The following is a 19,711-nucleotide window of genomic DNA, read 5'->3' on the forward strand; positions in this document are numbered from 1 at the left end:
AAAATTCGGTCAATTATTTCATTTTTGCTGTTCTTGCACAGCAACTGATTAAAACTTTGTAAAGTTTTTGTGGAGTTAATTTTACTGTTTCCATATACTTTTATAACTTTTGACTACCTTTCAAATAAATAATAATCGACAGAATCTGTTTTACTTTCCATTTCTTGCGATTTTTCTCATCCGATAGTTTTTCGTCATTTCCTCTACTTCAGACGTTCAAAGAAATATGTTTTTTTTAAGAAACGAAAAAGTCGCTTACATGCCCTTGAAGGTTGTCTATTCGTCTTTCAAAATCCGTTGGAAATTTTAAAATCGGTGAATTTTATGAAAAACTACAGCATTTTTAATAAAAATAGTCATTTCAGCCCAATTTTTGGTTCTTCTTCTTGTTTTTCGAAATTTTTTTATTGTTCCTTTTTTACTACCACAAATTGATGACTACTATCGTCTTCCCTATTAAACAACAAACAAAATTATCTATTACAAAGTTTTCTAAGAACATTCTGGAAATATTATACACGCGGTACAAGTTTGGGGTTTTTAAGACCCCAGTGAGTCATTCACGTATGAGAAAAATAAGTGAGTCTGTCTAGGGTTAAAAGCGTGGATTTTTTGAATTTGCACCGAACACGCTGACGTTTTTGACGACGCACAGACACATATGTTGAAGAGTTACAATTGAAAAACAATGTTTTCCGATATTTATATTTATCACAGAGCCACAGCTACAACATACAATTGCTTTGCAAATAACCTTATGATAAATTAAAATATCAACCAAAGCGTTGTGATTATCCACAATACGAAGAAATTGATACAGTTTCATATCGATTATAAGTACGTGAAACGATCAACATAGTAAGCAATTTGACTGACGACTGTCACAAATAGTTTCTATAACAATACATACCATCATCTGATATTGTCTAAATGTAAATAAGCAGTGACCTTGTTTTGAATAGCACGCGTTCCAAGCAAATCTCGCCGGTGGGTAAGTTGTATAAAGCGAGATCCCTTACCGGCGGGGTGGGTGCGGGAGGGGATGGGCCGTAGGCAACGATATATATACGAGTGTATACACGGAGACCAGTTGTCACATGGGTTCGTGGCGTGCTTTACAAGCTCGTTTCTCAAATTTTTTTTGTTAATAACTTTTTAACGAATAACGACCCATACAGCATGGAATATGCAAGAAATGTGCTATAAACAATCTATAAATATTTTAATATTCCACGGGTCATTCAGAATATTCTGTAGAAGTTCTATAAATATTCCATGAAATTTTGTCTATTCGGAATATGCATAGAATATTTTTTACATATTAGTAGAATATTTTTAAAATAATCTATAAACATTTTAGGAAAAATATTAAAAACATTCTAATTATTCTAGGAATATTTAAAGAATATTTTGGAACATATTATATAAATATTCTGTGGAAAGCATTATATATATATATATATATATATATATATATATATATATATAATAAAAACTTTTTAGAAATTTTTCTGCAATATTTATAGAATATTTCGTGATTTTCTTGAAGTATCTACAATATGTTATGCATATTTCAAACATTCACCCGATATTGAGAAATATTATATCATATATCTAATTCAAAATTTTATTACTCTTTTTAAACTGAATTTGTTTCTTAAGATGATTTTTGAAAAATTATATATTTGCGCTGGTTATGACATATGTAGACTATATATAACGCTTACATCAAATTAAGAAGTAGTCTACCACGTAAAGCAGTTGGCTCACGATGCAGAGGTCCCGAGGTCCCGAGTTCGAATCCCATGAAGGTAAGTGTGTTTTTCAAATACGAGAAAATATTTATAATTATAGACTGCATCTTAAGAAACAAATTTAGTTAAAAAATAGTAATAAAATTTTGAAATAAATAATTTTTTTTATGTCGGGTGAATATTAACCCTGGTAACACAGTCTGATAGTTCAGATACGTCCCGAAGAAGTGCGCAAGAAAACAGTCAAAAATTGCGACAGTAGTGCATAATATCTGTGTTTAACGAGTACTTACTGTACTATTGCAGTAGTCTGCTGTAAGAAGCTACTGTGAAATTTTATACTATTTGTTAAAAGTAAACATGCAGCAGAAATGTGAAAACAATATGGAAGTATCTGCCCAACGGAAAAATAACAGCAAATCGCGTTAGACTCTTCACGCACACTTGACTGCTTTTTGCAGCAGAGTTTTGAGTACAGATCCGACCGGCAGAAACGTGAAAAGAACGTGCAAGCATCTGCCCGTGAGAAAAAGAGCAGTCGAGTGTGCTAGACGCTTGAAACATATTTGCAGCAAAATTTCACAAGTGTATGTCGCTTAAATTTTGTTGTTTTTGCCGTACAGATCCGATCGGCAGAAACGCGAAAAGAACGTGCAAGCATCTGCCCGTGAGAAAAAGAGCAGTCGAGTGTGCTAGACTCTTCAAACATATTTGCAGCAAAATTTCACAAGTGTATAATGTCGCTTAAATTGTTGTTTTTGCCATACAGATCCAAGTGACAGAAATGCGAAAAAAGCGTGCAAGCATCTGCCCGTCAGAAAAAGAACAGCCGAGCGCGCTAAACTCCCAGACAGCACAAAATATTTATAAAATATTTATAAAATATAAAAAAAAAAGATTTAAATATTTTAAAAATATATACGTTGAATATTTTGTAAATATTATATAATGTCCGGAAAATAAAAGTATCTAAAAGATTATAATAAATATTTTAAAATAAAGTGTAAATAATTATCATCAATATTATTAAAGTTGTTTTTAATTTATGTTATAAATATTTATAGAAATAATTACTGTAGGTTAACTGGAGATTGTGAAACTGTTATAGCTTCGTGCTGTAAGATGTAGGCTATACGTCTATACGGTCCATTTTGGCGTTACAAATTTCGAAAAATGTTTGATTGATAAATCAGATGTACGGTATATATTCTGCCAAAATCATTTGTATTTCTGCTGCTCTACTTCTTACGCAAGCATCTGTCGTAATTCTTGTTGAATTCTGCTGTATGTGCTAGTTTGCAACGATGCCACTAGGCGGCGCATAATGATAAAACTAACTCGTAAGTAAATTTCAGTTGGGATCTAATATAAGCAGGCCTCCGGCGAAGCAAAATCACGACATTCGCGACAATATTTTCGCCAGCAATGCAACGTAAGGCTTACCCAACACCACTGCGGTGCTATAAATATAAAAAATATTTTTGTAAATTATTTTAATCTTCCTAAAAAATATTTTAAAAATATTTTGTGCTGTATGGGTAGCAGTAGGCGCTGCTACAAATCTGGTGCGATTATGTTGCACTGCGATTTGCGCAAGCATCTGCCGCATTTCTTGCACTATTCTGCTATATGTAAATGCATACACATATCTTCCACAATTTTGTTGCACTACGACGAGCGCAAGTTTCTGCCTACAGAAAAATAGTCAAAGTTGGAAATAGAAAACGCATGATCTGCCCGAAAGTTAATGCACGACTTTTCGTGCAGTTTTACAGCAGAATTGCAATGGAAATGATACCAGGGAAATGTATACAGAATATGCGATATCTCATTTTTAATGTTCCTAAAATAATCTATAAATGTTCTATAAATATATTTTGCATATATAAAAAAATTATGGATTATGGGGAAATATTTATAAAACATTTGTAGATTATTCGAGAATATTTACAGAAATTTCCAAGGACATTCAAAGCGGGACATTACACGTTCTTTGCACATTTATAAATCATTCATAGAAAATTCATGAATATTCTAAAGAATATTTATAGAACATTCATGGAATATTTCATGCTATATGGGAAGCGCGGGCTGAAGGTCACTCAGGAGGGTGACCTTGACAACATACTAAAATATCAAGGTTATCCAAAGTGGTCCCCTCCATGTACACAATTACCAAATATTTAAATATATTTAAAACAGACAGCAGTAGCACAAGTGAGGTTTTACAATTAACACAATGTCAAATCGATGTTGACTTTGGGAGTTCAGGCTACATGGTCCATATATGGACTTCGCAAATGGACTTTTAATCGCGTATAAAGCTGGTTCTAATCAACCAAATCTTAAAGAATTATATATGAAATAGGGATAAAAAGGACTGAAGAATATAATAGAATTATAAATAGCCTGATATCATTTGATCCTCGTCTTCTGCGATTAGCACTACATCATCGGCATACGCCAACGTATACACCCTCTTACCTCCCAGCATTATCCCACCCTATTTAACTCTGCCTATTTCCTCTTCCATATCCGCTAGCATCACATTGAACAGTAACGGGCTCAGCGGGCACCCCTGCCTTACTCCACTCCCCGTCCAGAACACTTCCCCCATTTTGTTTCCCTCCTTATCCTACTTTTCGTCTCCCTTAGAATCTCCTCCGTCCTTCTCACTAGCCCTTCTCTTATTCCCCTTTCTCTCATAACTTTTATTAGTACCCCTCTATCCACCGAATCAAAAGTTGCCTTAAGATCCACAAAACATGCTTTAATTTTCCCCCTTTCTTCTCCAACTTTCTATTCACCAAGTAGTTCAACACATAAATGTTGTCTACGGTTCCCATTCCCCTTCTGAATCTTGTCTGGTTTTGTGGTACTATTCTCTTCGTCTCCAGCTCCTCTCTTAGCCTCTCCGCCAGAATGGCCATGTACACCTTATATAGCAACGGCATTATTGTCACCCCTTTATACTCCTCCGCCCTTTTTCCTTCCCCTTTCTTTACAATAGGCGCAATTATTCCCTCCTTTTAGTTTTCCGGCCATCCTCCTCCCTTCCAAATCCTATTGATGAACTTCTATGCCCAGTTCTCCAACTCACTCCCCCCGCGCTTCCATACCCCTCTTGGTATCCCATCCCTTCCCATTGCCTTTCCGACCTTTAGCTTCCTTATTGCCCTCCTCATTTCTTCTAAGCTAAGCTCCTCCTCCTCTCCTTCCTTTTCCTCCCTCCCATCTTTCTTCCTCCTCCTCACCCTCCCCTCCACTCTTCCTAACAAATTCATAGAGTGCTCTTTCCATTCTTCCTCCTCTATCCCTTCCTCAATCCCCCTCCTTTTTCTTCTCTCTCTATTTACTATCTCCCATACCTCCGATTCCTTCTTCGCTTCCTCCGCTTTTCTCTCCCATCTCAGATTCTCTTCTTCCTTCTTCTTTTTACATAACTCCTTAAACTCCTTCCTTTTTTCTTCAAATGAGGAGCATGCTAGAAAGATTAGAAGGGTACTTAGGTAGGAAGAAATTGGAGCTGAATGTAGAGAAAACGAAAATAATGAGGTTTAGGAAAGGAGGAGGGAGGGATTGTAAGAGAAGATAAAGATGGGAAGGAAAAGAAATAGGAGAGGTAAGGAAATTTTGGTATTTAGGTTACGTGTTTCAAAGGAACGGAGGACAGGAAGCGCAGGTAAGGGAAAGGATCAAGAAGGCGGCCGCGGTGATGGGTAAGGTTTGGGGGATAGGGAAGAGGAGATTTGGAAAAGACTGAAGAAAAAGATTGTGGTTGTTTGATAGACTGGTGTGAACGGTTATGGGATATGGAGCAGAAATATGGGGATGGAGAGAGAGGGAAGGAATGGAAAGGTTGGAGGAAAGGTATATCAGATGGGTCTTGGGAGTAGATGGAAGAACACCGTGGTATCTTGTTAGGGAAGAGCAGCAGAGAGAGAAGCTAAAAGGGAGGACGGGGATGAGAACATGGAGATTTGAGAAAAAGTTTGAGAAGGGAAAAGGAAGTGAGTTGGCGAGGCTATGTTGGGAAGAGGTGAAGGGATGGGAGAAAGAAGGGAAAGTTGGATCAAGCTGGGAACGAGAGAGAGGAAGTTTCTTTGAAGACAAAGGAGTGGGGTTAAAAGAACTGGAAAGGCTGAGAGAAGAGGGAGACAAATGGTATCATAAACTATTTGGAGGGGATAGGGAGACGCAAAGGAAAGAGAGATGGGAGAGGATAGAGAAATCAGAATACAATAAGTGGTACAAGGTAATAAAAGGAGGGAGTATTCCGGGATATTTGAAGAAGGGATGGGGGGAGAGCAAATAGAGAAGGATGGCGAGGTTTAGATTAGGTAATGAGATGAGAGAGAGTAGGTACTGGGAAGGGGAAGAGAAGAAGATGTGTAGGTTGTGTGAATACAGGAAAGAAACGTGGGAACATGTATGGGAAGAATGTAGAAGATGGAAATCTGGAGGAAGATGTTGGCAGGAAGCGGTGGGGTGGGTTTTGGATGAAGAGGGGGGAGGAGAGGAATGGATGGTGGAAATAGAGGGGGAAAGAATGGAAGGAAAAGAGGAATTAGAAGAGCAAGGAGAAGGAGTGGGGGAGAGAGAAAGGGAGAAAGAAGAGGCGGACGTGGAAAAAAGAATGGAAGAAAGCAGGGGGGCAAGATCTGAGGAGGTGGAGAGTTTGAGAGAGATGTAGGAGAAGCTTTTGATGGACTTGGACGAGGACAAAGAGGTCAGGAAGAAAGGCGAGTGGGACGAAAGGGGAGAACCGAGACAGGAAGGAGGGAGAAAGAGGGACGCAGAGGCGGAGGAAGCGGAAGGGGACAAGCAGAGGAACGAAGAAAGAGGGGAGAGGGTGGGAAAATAAGAAAAAATTGTAAGGTCGTAAAATGGCCAGATTTAAGGGGATGAGTTTTGTAAGAGGTTTGGGTACGTTCCTCTTAAAAACGCCTTGTAGATTGTAAACCCTACGGGAATATGCAATAAAGTTACATACATACATACATACAAATAGCCTGATATCTCAAAATTGACAGAAGTTAGAGCAACCACGGAGATTTCTCAAAAAATTCAAAATTTTATGAAAAAAGAACTCTTTTACCGATTATCGCCAAATTCAATACCAACCTTCTTTTAATAATACACTATATAGTAATACTCTATACATACTCATATTACATGTATAACTTATGTATGTAACTTTTTGAGCAGAAATCGGTAACTCCTTCACCGATCCTCGTAAAATTTAAAACAACCTTCCTTTAATGATACTCTATATAAAATTATTACATGTACATCTTATACACTTTTTAAGCAGAAATCGGTAATCCCTTCACCGATTCTCGCCAAATTCAATAATAATCTTCTTTTAATGATATTCTATCCATCAAATAACTTAGGATAGACCGAGGCGAATCGGATCAATATAAGTTTTAAGACCGTTTTCGTTAGTGTTTTGTTCCAAACGAGCTGTTTTATCGTGCTAATTAGTAATCTAATTCGCCTCGATCTACCCTATATTTTTTAGGCAGAAATCGATAACTCTTTTACCATTCTTTGCCAAATTCAAAACAACCTTTTTTTATGTATAAAATTACATGTATAACTTGTAACTTTTTAGGCAAAAATCAATAACCCCTTCACCCCAATCATTGTCAAATTCAACACCAACCTACCTTTAATGATACTCTATCCATAAAAAAAAAATTAAGCTTGATATCTCAAAATTTGCGGAAATTAGAGTAATCATGTAGATTTTTTAAGATAGAAATCGGTAACTCCTTTATTATTAGCAATTTTTCTAATTCTATTATATTGTTACGCTCGTCGAGTAAGCTCGCCGCCGTAACACTATCGCGCACTCCACACTCGCGCACGTATTTCGCGGAACTCGCAAAAGGAAAGAGAACTCAAAAGAACTTAAGAAATGCGTTTATTCCAAGCTCGTAAAACAGAACGCGTGCGGATTCCAAAAATCCGCCAGACAGAAAATCAATAAATCCATCAACAAACTCCCGTTCTCTACTCAGTGTCCAGCACGGGCGTAACAATATTATTCAGTTTTTTCTACTTTTTTTTCATATATAATTCTTTAAGATTTGGTTAATCAGTTCTTAAGTTATAGAAATTTTGATAGGCACACACACACACACACACACACACACACACACACACATACGGACATTTTATAAAATTACGATTTTCCGACGTTTTAGAACATTCTGAACACATTGGCATTAAAAACTAAAAAAAAAAAAACATTTTTTTTTGTCTTTTCTACCCCTATTTCATATATAATTTTTTAAAATTTAGTTGATTAGACCTAGCTTTATGTGCAATCAAAGGTCCATATACGAAGTTTATGAAAACAAAGCTTCCTCTATGAGGAAGCAAAAATGAGCATGATCCGTGTGGGGGCACATTGATCCTTCTTATCCGGCTACGGCCTTTAAAATTAAAAAAGTGTGCAAATTAGAAACTTGCACATTGCTTCCTCATTATTACAGATCGCTACCATTGTTTCTATTTTATTTCGCTCATAACGCTTCCTCTATCAGGAAGTCAAACTAATAAATACTAATAATTATGCATGAAATAAAATACAAGCAATGGTAGCGATCTGTAATGATGAAGAAGCAATGTGCAAGTTTCTAATTTGCACACTTTTTGATCTTGTTTCTGAGTTATAACCATTTTGTGCTCCAGTAATTTACAGGTTGCTTCACAGGAAATAGCCATATTCGGTTTGTATTTGTAAACAGTGCTCAGTATCTCCTGAATATTTTTGGATCTTGTTGATTTCACATATTCTATTAAATGGAAGTTTTAATCAATCCCCTTAGGGTTACAATTCTCATCCATCACTACCCTTCTCCTCTCACTTAACCCTTTGGACTAACGGTTTAACGTCTCTTTCCGAAAGACGGAACCCAGTTTTCTCAGCACGAGAGTCCTTTTCTCGCACGGAGGGCGCAGCTTTCGAAAATAAATTCCGTGTTTATTTGCTCAAGTGGAATCGAACCTGGTTTCTCAGATTACGAGTCTGGCGCTCTATCACTAGACCACACTGCCGCCTCACATATTCTAACAATAACTGTGTTTTAAGTCCGACAAATAATCGGCGCGCAGTTTGTTGGAAAAATTATATGTATATATTAGACGATATTAAGGTTTAAAGTTCAAAGTATAAACCTTAATATCGTCTAAATGGTTATATTTATGAAAAAAATATAAGAGACCTTTTTTGTAGATCGTTAAATTTTCTACAAAAATATGTATTGAGTATTTCATAATTTTTGATAGTCGATATGATACAAAATTCATAAGAAGCAAAAACAAGTTTTATAAAATTTATCAAACTTTAACTTTGAATATCTTTTGAACGGTTAAATTTATGAAAAAATAATAAGAGATCTTTTTTGTAGAGCGGTAAATTTACTACAGAAAATCTATGTGGCGCAATGCTGTATTACTGTTTGTTAGATAGTTATAAAATTTTTTCTATCTTACTAAATGAAAAATAAAAAAACGCGATGAGCGACTTGTTAATATTAATATTAAGGGCTAAAATATTAACAGGTATCTTATTTTACCTTCCTGCAAGTATATATGCTATTCGTGAAATAAAAAAAAAAGTTGCTCCAAAATGACACACCCTAATATATATATATATATATATATATATATACAGAAACTAATATAAGGCTGTCAAAGATCTAGGCTTGGATCGCACGGCTTTTGATTCTAATTTGTTTGTATATTGTTACGATCCTATTTCTCTTATTATTATCTATTAATTGAATTTACTCACTTTAGTTCATTCTCTTGCTAGAACCACTTAAGAGGACTGATAATTGTAATTCAACTGAAGCAAGACTTCTGTACGCGGATCTTTTTTAAAGTTGATATCCATAAGATAAAAAACATTTCAAAGATTACATAAACGTCTATCAGATACAGGTTCGTTTAAAAAACAAGTGTCAGACGGTGACAAACCATAGTTAGTGTGTGAAGTATTAATCTCGAAAAGCGGATTTTGCAACATGTTGAAGAAAATGCTGGTACCAGTACCCGAAGAATAGCAGCAATAAAAAACTTCAGACAGTGAAAAGTTTTGCAACAGCAATAGTTTTATCGTATTATGTTCAACGTGTACAGGCTCTAAAAAAGATGATTTTTCTTTAAGAATTTTTTTTCTACTTGATTCCTGCAGATGTTTATTGCCGATCAACATTTTCTGTTCACTGTATTATTCACTGACAAAACTACATTCACCAGAGATGGAATTATCAATTTTCATAATATTCATCATTAAACCGAAGAAAATCTACATGCTATTTCTCAATCAAGTTACAAACAATGATTGAGGAAATCCTTTGATACAATAACTGTAAGTTTGCATACAGACTGAAGAAGGCCATTTTAAACACATCCTATAAAGATAAGTAGCTGTAAATTACTGGAGCACAAAATGGCTATAACTCGGAAACAAGGTCAAATAGGTGTAAATATACAAAGTAAAGTATTTCCGTGGATGCGCAATGGATGGCCGTATGGCAGCCGTGGAGGGCAAAAATTTGATTGGCTTTTGATTAGCTGCTTCAGTTGGGTTCAGCCGCAATTGTACGCAATACTTTACCAGACATATGTTTATATGAACTATTTTCATTGCATTTGTGTCTCCTATCTGGTGCTCAAGTAGGTCCTACATGCTGGGAAACACCTTTATATATACAGATTATTATAGTATTTATATTGTTACATATACAAATTGTCACAGTATTTAAGCTTAGCAGTGTATATTTCTATATCTATTGGTATGATAAAAATATGTTTATTTCTATATATCTACCAATAAATAAAATTTGAAAATAAATTATTGTTAAATAATAATATTAAATAATAAAAGCAAAAAAAATGGGTGAATGAAAATTACTTATTAGTTATATGAATAGAGAGTATCACATAAATAATATAAAATAACAAAAAAAGCAAAAACAAATATTAAGCAAGACAGTAATAGCAATGTGTATTTGAGTGTGTATTATAAATTATAAACCACGTAATCTTTTAGTATATTTATTTATCAGCATTTTTTATATCTGATACTAGATAACAATATAATAATATGATAAAATTCATAAGTATGGCTTATAATTCATAATATAGTTATGCTAATTAAATATGAGTTAGCAATATACGAGACATGAGACAGCAATAACTATTATAGTACTTCAGCTGATATTTCCAATTTAAATACTGTTTTTGACTAAAAATGACATTTTTAAATACTGTAATATATTATTCAAAATAAAAAATGCTTTAATAAAAGGATACAACTTACTTAATGCTAAAGATATTTTTACAACAATACATTTAGTTAAATAAATGAGAAACTAGAAATATGAGGTATCATACATATATGTATATCCAGCAAAAATTATACTTTATAGAATATTTTATTGATTGGCTTATGAAAAATTGTCTTTTACTTCATGTATAAAGTATATCAAATGTATGTATCAACTGAAATACCATATTATGAAAAGTGATATTGTTGTACTAACCCAATGTTGTTGTGCATCTAGCTGTTCTATAGTCAAGCCAAGAGAATCCTATGAGTGTCATAAAAATATTTTCAAAGAGAGGGAGATACCAACAACCACAAATTATAACATCAATGATTTATATGTCATAGCTTTGACAGTGTATACCTTGTTCCATTATTGCCACATTGAAGAAGTCACATATATTTGATAATATAAAATGTATTATGTACATGAAATTAATAAAATGGTTAAATTAAAATTATTATTTTTTATAAAATTTTACTAATTTTATTAATTCTATTAATTATATCACTATAATTTATGCAAATATTTAAAACATACCAAATATACAGTATTTCCTAAGTAAGTACAAAAAATTATAGGGGATATTCCGTGACTTATTTTAGAAAGAAAAGGTTCTATAAGCATATGCCATAAACTGTTTCATTTTCAAAATACAGTATAAAATGTCAAAATTGTGAAAAAAAAATAAAAATTTAGAAAATCTTTAAAACATTTAAAGATATTTTATTCTCAAATTTGATATGCGTACATCTGGTATCAAGTACCATTTTCCATTACAATAAAAGATTTTTGGGTCCACCAGGGACATGCGTCTTTGACACCCTGTATTTTAAAAACAAAGTCATTTAGGATATATGTTTATAGAACCTTTTCTTCCTAAAATAAGCCATGGAATATCCCCTTTAATTTTTTACTTAGAAAACACACTGTATGTTAAAGAACTTTGCACAATTTATATAAAAGAAACGTTTTTAGTCAATTTTTGTGAATTTTTCTCTTTCACATTTATTGTAGAGAGCACTCTCTTGAGTAAGGAAGCTTCAGAAGGTTTTACCTATTGCTCGTTGTTTATTAAAAAGTTATGAACAAATATAATTGAGAAATATAACAGTTTGTGTCAGTACTAAGGGAAGTACTTTGCTGATATATGTGTGTACTCAGATAGTAGTACACTTGTAGGTAGGAGTGAGTGGGAGTAAACCTCGGTTCGTATGGAAAACTGAACCGAACAATGATAGACCTTGTTTCGCCCTGTAAGCAGGAGTGCTGATATGTGTGTATAGACAGTACACATGTAGGCAGGGATAGGTGGGGACCTCGCTTCGCGTAGAAAATTTAAAACTAAACTGTACAATATGATAGATCTCCTTTTGCCCTATAAGCAGGGATGCTGATATATGTGTATATATAAATAGTACACATGTAGGCGGGGGAAGGGCTTCGCCTCTTCCCCACATAAAATATTAATCTAACTCCAAGCTTATTTCTAAAAATTTGGAATTAAAATTTTTTTGAAATAGGCTTAGAGTTAGATTAGTTTTTAATGCGAGGGCAAAGTCCTGGATGAGGTAATATTGTTTGCAATAAGTTCTTTACAGTTAGTTTAGTTAAATCAAATCTATTTAATTACAGGGAGGGAGAGGTTTTAATGTACCGACAATAACTGTGTTTCAATCCGACAAAAAAATTGGATTAAATATACCGAACAAGAGACCCACCTCCGATGATCTTGACCTTGACATATGTTGTCAAGGACATGACCCTGAGTAATTTTTTCTAATAACTTAATCGTCGCATTGCTTATTTAAAAGTTATGAACAAAAAAGTTTGAAAAATATAGCAGTTATTTTGAGTACTGAAAGGTACAAACGACTAATGTATGTGGAAATAGTACATGTATGAACGAAGGAAAGTCATTTAAAGTAGTGAATCGTTAATACATGGAATAGTCTTTTTGTTAAAGCAGAAAATAGTTAGCATAGAAAAGAGTAAAAATGAAGATAAACATCTCCAATGATCTTGACCTTGACATATGTTGTCAAGAACATGACCCTGAGTAAATTTTCCTTATAACTTAATCGTTGGTCATTGCTTATTTAAAAGTTATGAACCAAAAAGTTTGAGAAATATACAAGTTTGTGTCAGTACTAAAGGAAGTAATTTGCTGATATATGTGTATAGACAGTATACATTTAGGCGGAGGTGGATGGAGGTGGACGTTGGTTTGCGTGAAAAGTTGAAAACCTCAACCGTACAATGATAGACCTCGTTTCGCCTTATAAACAGGGGTGGAGTGGGATAGAGTGGATCTCGCTTTGCGTGGAAAGTAGAATGCTGTTCGCAGAACCATCTATGCAAAGCAAGGCCCACCCCACTCCACCAAACCCCTGCTTACAGGGCGAAATAAGGTCTATCATTGTACGGTTTAGGTTTTCAACTTTTCATGTGAAGCTCGAGGTCCATCCCCACCCATCCCTATCTGCGGGAGAGCGGCGGCAGTCCCTCTCTCGCCTACATGTGTACTGTACGTCTATACACACATATCAGCAAATTACTTCCCTTAGTGTCGACACAAACTGTGTTATATTTCTCAAATTTTTTTGTTCATAACTTTTAAATAAGCAATGAGCAACGATTAAGTTATAAGGAAAAGTTACTCAGGGTCATGTCCTTGACAACATATGTCAAGGTCAAGATCATTGGAAGTGGATTTCCTATTCGGTATATTTACCCAAAGAGCTAAGCTCGGACCGTAAATAGCATTTTACTCTAATTTGACAAACTGTTATATTTCTTAACTTTTTTGTTCATAACTTTTTAATAAACAACGACGGCTAAAAACCTTCTGAAGGTTACTCAGGAGAATAACCTTTATAATATATGTGAAGGTCATTGATCGAAGCAGGCGAGTTTGTAAGGGCAAATATTTGTTTCAACTTTCTATGATTAGTTTCTGAGTTATAGGCATTCAAAAGTCGTATTAATTTACAAAACCGTCCATATGTTTGTCTATGTATACGAGTTTGCACTTAATATAGTGAATAACAGATAATTTAGTGAAAGCATGAGTGGAAGCTGAAAATTTTCATAGAAGAAATACAATATGGAATCAATTGAACGCAAATCATGCATTCCATTTTCCTAGATTTGTGAGGTAATGTTATATTTTTTAACATATCCATATTCTTTAGTGTTAGTTTTGCAAAAAAATATAACAAATCTAAATACACAATTACAGAGCTCACTTAATACTGTAATTGTTGTCTGAAACATTCTTTCATATGCTTCAACCCAGCGAGAAATGACCCATCGAATCGACGTCTAATTGACGTCGAAATCATCGATATTACATCATATCGAAATAATGCTCGAAATTTGAAGCTTATTTCGATGTTTGTGCTATATGACATTTAAAAAAAAAAGAGATTATTTGTGACATACATTCATCGCGCCAGACTGTAAACAGGCAAATTATGTATTTTCTGTTAAGACATCGATATATTTAATCATTTCGATATCGATTCGAAGCTATTTTGATTTGCCTGTCAAATATATAATAACATTGGCATTATATAGAATGCAATATGAATAAAAAATTATATTGTATTGGCAGACATGGATAATGTAAATATTTTATGATTTGAGCATTATAATAATTGCGTTAGGTGTCATGGCCGCACTTGCTTGCGTTTCTTCGAACGTGTCGAGTCCGTTAATACCTCTTTCTTGACGGATTAATCGTTGCGGCGCGTGTTCTGGAGACCAACCGAGCGAGAGTCGGATCACCAGGGAGAGCTCACCGCCAGGAAAGAGAAAGCTGCGGCAGCTAGGGTCCGAGAGGGAGGATCGAGGCGAGGAGTCCGGTCCAGCGAGCAAGGTCCTTAAGAGATTCTCATTGAGACGCCATATTTGAAGACAGACATTAGTAAAAAAAGTACAAAGGCTTCTGCTAGAGTTTATATTTGTTTTGAGATCTGAGAATTACTTTGATTCTTATGGCTCTGGGTTGAAATTCTACCCCAAGAACCGATCTTATAGACATTAATGCAGAGGCCCCCCTCTCTTTTCAATTTTCTTTCTTCTTTTTTTCATAATCGGTATTACGTTTCAGTAAACATTCGGACTCACATTTTAAATCAGTAATCCAGACATTCTAATTCCGTCCTGTAAAATCTGGTTTTTTATTTCAGTTCATTTATTTTCTATTCTATCTTCAGGACAGATTACCGATTTGGTTTGCTTTTATTTCAACTAATGTAAAAACTTTTTAGTTACTCTCAATTTCTTTCACGTCAACATATTTTCTTTTTTTGTAAAGATAACTACACATAATAAAAACAAAATTGACTTCAAAGGAACTCTCTTTCTGTCGCTCACCTATCTAAGAATTCTAGACAAACCTGCCGTGTTTGCCATTACTTTTTAAACATAATTAAATTAAATAAAAAAATTAAATAATTAAAAATAAATATTAAAGACAGAAAGTAAAAAAGTTTTTATATATAGGCACTAGGGTGTGTCATTTTGGAGCAACTATTTTTTTTCATTTTACGAATAGCATATATACTTGCAGGAAGGTAAAATAAAATACCTGTTAAAATTTTGGCCCTTAATATTAATATTAACAGGTCGCTCATTGCAATTTTTTATTTTTTATTTAGTAAGATAAAAAAAATTTATAACTATCTAACAAACAGTAATACAGCATTGCGCCACATAGATTTTCTGTAGTAAATTTACCGCTCTACAAATAAGATCTCTTATCATTTTTTCATAAATTCAACCGTTCAAAAGATATTCAAAGTTAAAGTTTGATAAATTTTATAAAACGTGTTTTTGCTTCTTATGAATGTTGTATCATATCGACTATCAAAAATTATGAAATAATCAATACATATTTTTGTAGAAAATTTAACGATCTACAAAAAAAGGTCTCTTAAATTTTTTTCATAAATATAACCATTTAGACGATATTAAGGTTTATACTTTGAACTTTAAATTTATTTTCTATTCTATCTTCAGGACAGATTACCGATTTGGTTTGCTTTTATTTCAACTAATGTAAAAACTTTTTAGTTACTCTCAATTTCTTTCACGTCAACATATTTTCTTTTTTTGTAAAGATAACTACACATAATAAAAACAAAATTGAAATTTGAACTTTAAACCTTAATATCGTCTAAATGGTTATATTTATGAAAAAAATTTAAGAGACCTTTTTTGTAGATCGTTAAATTTTCTACAAAAATATGTATTGATTATTTCATAATTTTTGATAGTCGATATGATACAACATTCATAAGAAGCAAAAACAAGTTTTATAAAATTTATCAAACTTTAACTTTGAATATCTTTTGAACGGTTGAATTTATGAAAAAATGATAAGAGATCTTATTTGTAGAGCGGTAAATTTACTACAGAAAATCTATGTGGCGCAATGCTGTATTACTGTTTGTTAGATAGTTATAAAAATTTTTTTATCTTACTAAATGAAAAATAAAAAATCGCGATGAGCGATCTGTTAAATTAATATTAAAGGCTAAAATTTTAACAGGTATCTTATTTTACCTTCCTGCAAGTATATATGCTATTCGTGAAATGAAAAAAAAAAGTTGCTCCAAAATGACACACCCTAATAGGCACCTATATATACAGGCATTATACTAATTATAATTGTATTCAGCAGAAACCTGCTTTGCAACTGCAGTTGTAAAATACGTGAATTAAATTGGTGTATTACTAGTTTCAGCCAAAATTAAAAGCATACACCAATCACATTCACAAATTTTACAACAATTGCAAACTAGTTTTCTCTGCTGAACACAGCATTTTATTACTTACGTTATATATATGAGCCGCTATTTGCTGCGCGTCCGCAAACAACCCGGTAACCAAGCAACGACTTGAATATTTTGTTGAGCACCGACGGCGCCAAACAGCAGTGCTGCAATTGGATATAAATCCGTGATCGGAACTTCGGAAGGCTGTTATTAATAGACTAAAATAAGGTAGAGAATAACGTAAGTCGCGAAAGGTTATATATTTTACAGTCTTTTACGTCTTACGTTTTTCTATGTATGCTTTACTTTATGTCCACGTTACGACAGACGTCTCGTTCTTTTTCAACAGCCGAACGCTGCTCTTGCGGCAACTCAATGCAAAATATTAACCATGTAATGTTTAATTGCGGATTGTACTGTAGTAAAGAGTAAAGCCTCTTATTTAGTCAAATACATTGAGGAAACCTTTTCTCAATCTACAAGAGATATTCTCCCATTTTTTAATAATCCCCCTCATCAATTCATCCGTCTTCTCCTCGCAACTTGCAAGTCTGTGGATCTCTCCCCCCCCCCCCTTAGAAAGAGCCGAAGAGTTTAATCGGAGGATCATTTTAATCGGAGACGGTGAATCGGCCCATATCTGCAGTGAGGAAATAATAATCAATATCGAGTCAAAATCGATTTATTCTGGGTCGAAAAATCATCAAAAGTTGTGCCATAAATCAATTAAAATCGATGAATATTTCAATTACTTTTCGATATACGCTTTCGACGTCAATTAGACGTCGATTCGATGGGTCATTTCTCGCTGCTTTCAGAGATATTCACTCGTAATCAAATATTCTGAATTTTTTTTGAAGGGTTATTTCAATCTTTAAGATGAAATTTTATGGGCAATGAAATGCAGCAGCAGCGAGCAGCATTTTACTGCTAATAAAAATTCAACATTAAACATGTTTCAAAGCCAACAAAAAAATATGTGTGCTATTTTTCCTTACTCTACAACATATCCAAAGCCCATCAAAATCGATGAGAGATGACAGTTCCAAATAAACGTTCCCTTGTAAGTCTAAAGGCCTGTGTCCACGAGATCGTGGACACACTGAACTTATATGCAAAACTGATGTGTCCACGATCCAAGTTTCGATAACTTTTCCTCGGTCTGAGAACTTGGAAATTAATTCCATATTGCATTTCTTCTATGAAGATTTTCGGTTTCTACATTCGTATGTATTTGACCGGAAATGAATGTCCGGGAAAGAATCTACCATATGAAATCATTTGTATTTCGTATAAAGACTTTTGAAGTGCAATTGAAAAGGTTTGTGAGTCATTCGTTTAATTGTAATTAATTAATTATTTTTACACCATGCATTTAGCCGAAATAGATAAATTAATAAAAGTTTTTATACAGAATCGTTTGTATTTTGTATGAAGAGTTATGAAGTGTGATTAAAAAGGTTTGTGAGTCACCCAGATAATTTTAATTAAATATTTATAAACTCGGTAATTAGCCGAAATATAGATTTTTAGTTATTCATGTTAAAAGAAGAAGGCGCTAGTGTTCCCGAAGGTCCGTCTGCAATCAGAATTAATATGAACGTTTTAAAAATTATTTTATACTAAAATAAATAAATATACAGGCTAATAAGCCTGTAGCTATAAGCGATAGTTGCTAATTAAGTTTGTCACTCATATTTCCATCTTGCAGAGGACCTCCGTAACGAGATCAAAGATGTACACCAGCTGTGCAGGGTGAAGAGGTATGTTATCTCAAACGCCCTTAATTGGGCCACAGCCCAATTAAGAGCGACTCAAATGTCATTACCGCTGAGAAGTACTTTTTGCCATTTGAGTCAGCATGTCAGAGCTAGTCACTACGGATTGTGGTGACACAGCACTGGACTGCCTGCAGAAGTTAATCGCATATAGCCATCTCACTGGCAATGTGCCTGATTCAACGGAGCCTAACAAGCTGCTGATTGTGCGCATTGTCGAGACAATTTGCGGTTGCTTCACCGGTCCACAGACCGATGAGAGTGTGCAGCTGCAGATTATTAAAGCTCTGCTGACTGTAATGACAAGCCAGCATGTGGAGGTATACGAGGGTACGGTACTGTTAACAATTCGTACTGTTTACAACGTTTACTTGTCGTCGCGCAACCTGGTGAATCAAACAACAGCCTGTGCGACTCTCACGCAGATGATCAACGTGATCTTCGCGCGAATGGAGACTCAGGCGGAGGAAGAGAACGTGAGGCTTGATGGGGAACATCAGCAGGAGGGTTCTGTCATAGCAAACGGCAAAACGGAACTGAGCTAAGTCTTAGTTAGCTAAGTCTAACTAGCTCATCTTCATGAAACTTTACGTTGCGTGCGTCTACTTAATGACGATGGATGTAGAAAGCTTTTCAAATCACTTTGAGAGCTTTTCAAATCACTTTGAATATCTCATTCCCGCACGGCCTCGAGTGAGGAATCTCTCGCGCATGCGGAATCGGCCATCCGTCGCACAGATGACGCGCGCGCAATAGGCCACTTTCCACGCACTTTGTAATATAAAATAGGGTGTGTAACACGTGCGGGTTGAGAATTGGACACGAGTGCGGGTGATCGCACTCGCCTTCGGCTCGTGCGTCCACTCCGCACTCGTGTCCAATTCTCAACTTCCCGCACTTGTTACACAAATAACTAAAACCACATTACCGAACATATAAAGAAGAATTATGACTTTGAAAATTCGATATTTTATATGTGACGTTATCGAAAAAGTATATTTTTCACATTTCAATGTAATAATTTGTTTATCAAATATCTTGAGATATTA

General features: G+C 34.5%; 1 protein-coding gene across 4 annotated transcripts in view; it reads right to left on the bottom strand.

The window, feature by feature from the left end:
• Window positions 1-19,711, bottom strand: part of LOC139815139 (FHIP family protein AGAP011705) — a 197,076-nt gene that overhangs the window by 100,325 nt on the left and 77,040 nt on the right. For 3 of the 4 annotated variants that reach the window (XR_011732674.1, XM_071781805.1, XM_071781806.1), the window contains exon 6: window positions 11,318-11,365. The exons of the other annotated variant lie outside the window; for it this stretch is intronic. Coding sequence is in view for 2 of the 3 variants with exons in the window: in XM_071781805.1 (XP_071637906.1) it covers window positions 11,318-11,365 (48 nt within the window). In the remaining variant the exon portion in view is untranslated. The remainder of the gene's footprint in view (window positions 1-11,317; window positions 11,366-19,711) is intronic. 4 annotated transcript variants of the gene reach the window in all.

This window comes from Temnothorax longispinosus, chromosome 6, assembly GCF_030848805.1.
Source record: "Temnothorax longispinosus isolate EJ_2023e chromosome 6, Tlon_JGU_v1, whole genome shotgun sequence".
Taxonomy (NCBI): Eukaryota; Metazoa; Arthropoda; class Insecta; order Hymenoptera; family Formicidae; genus Temnothorax; species Temnothorax longispinosus.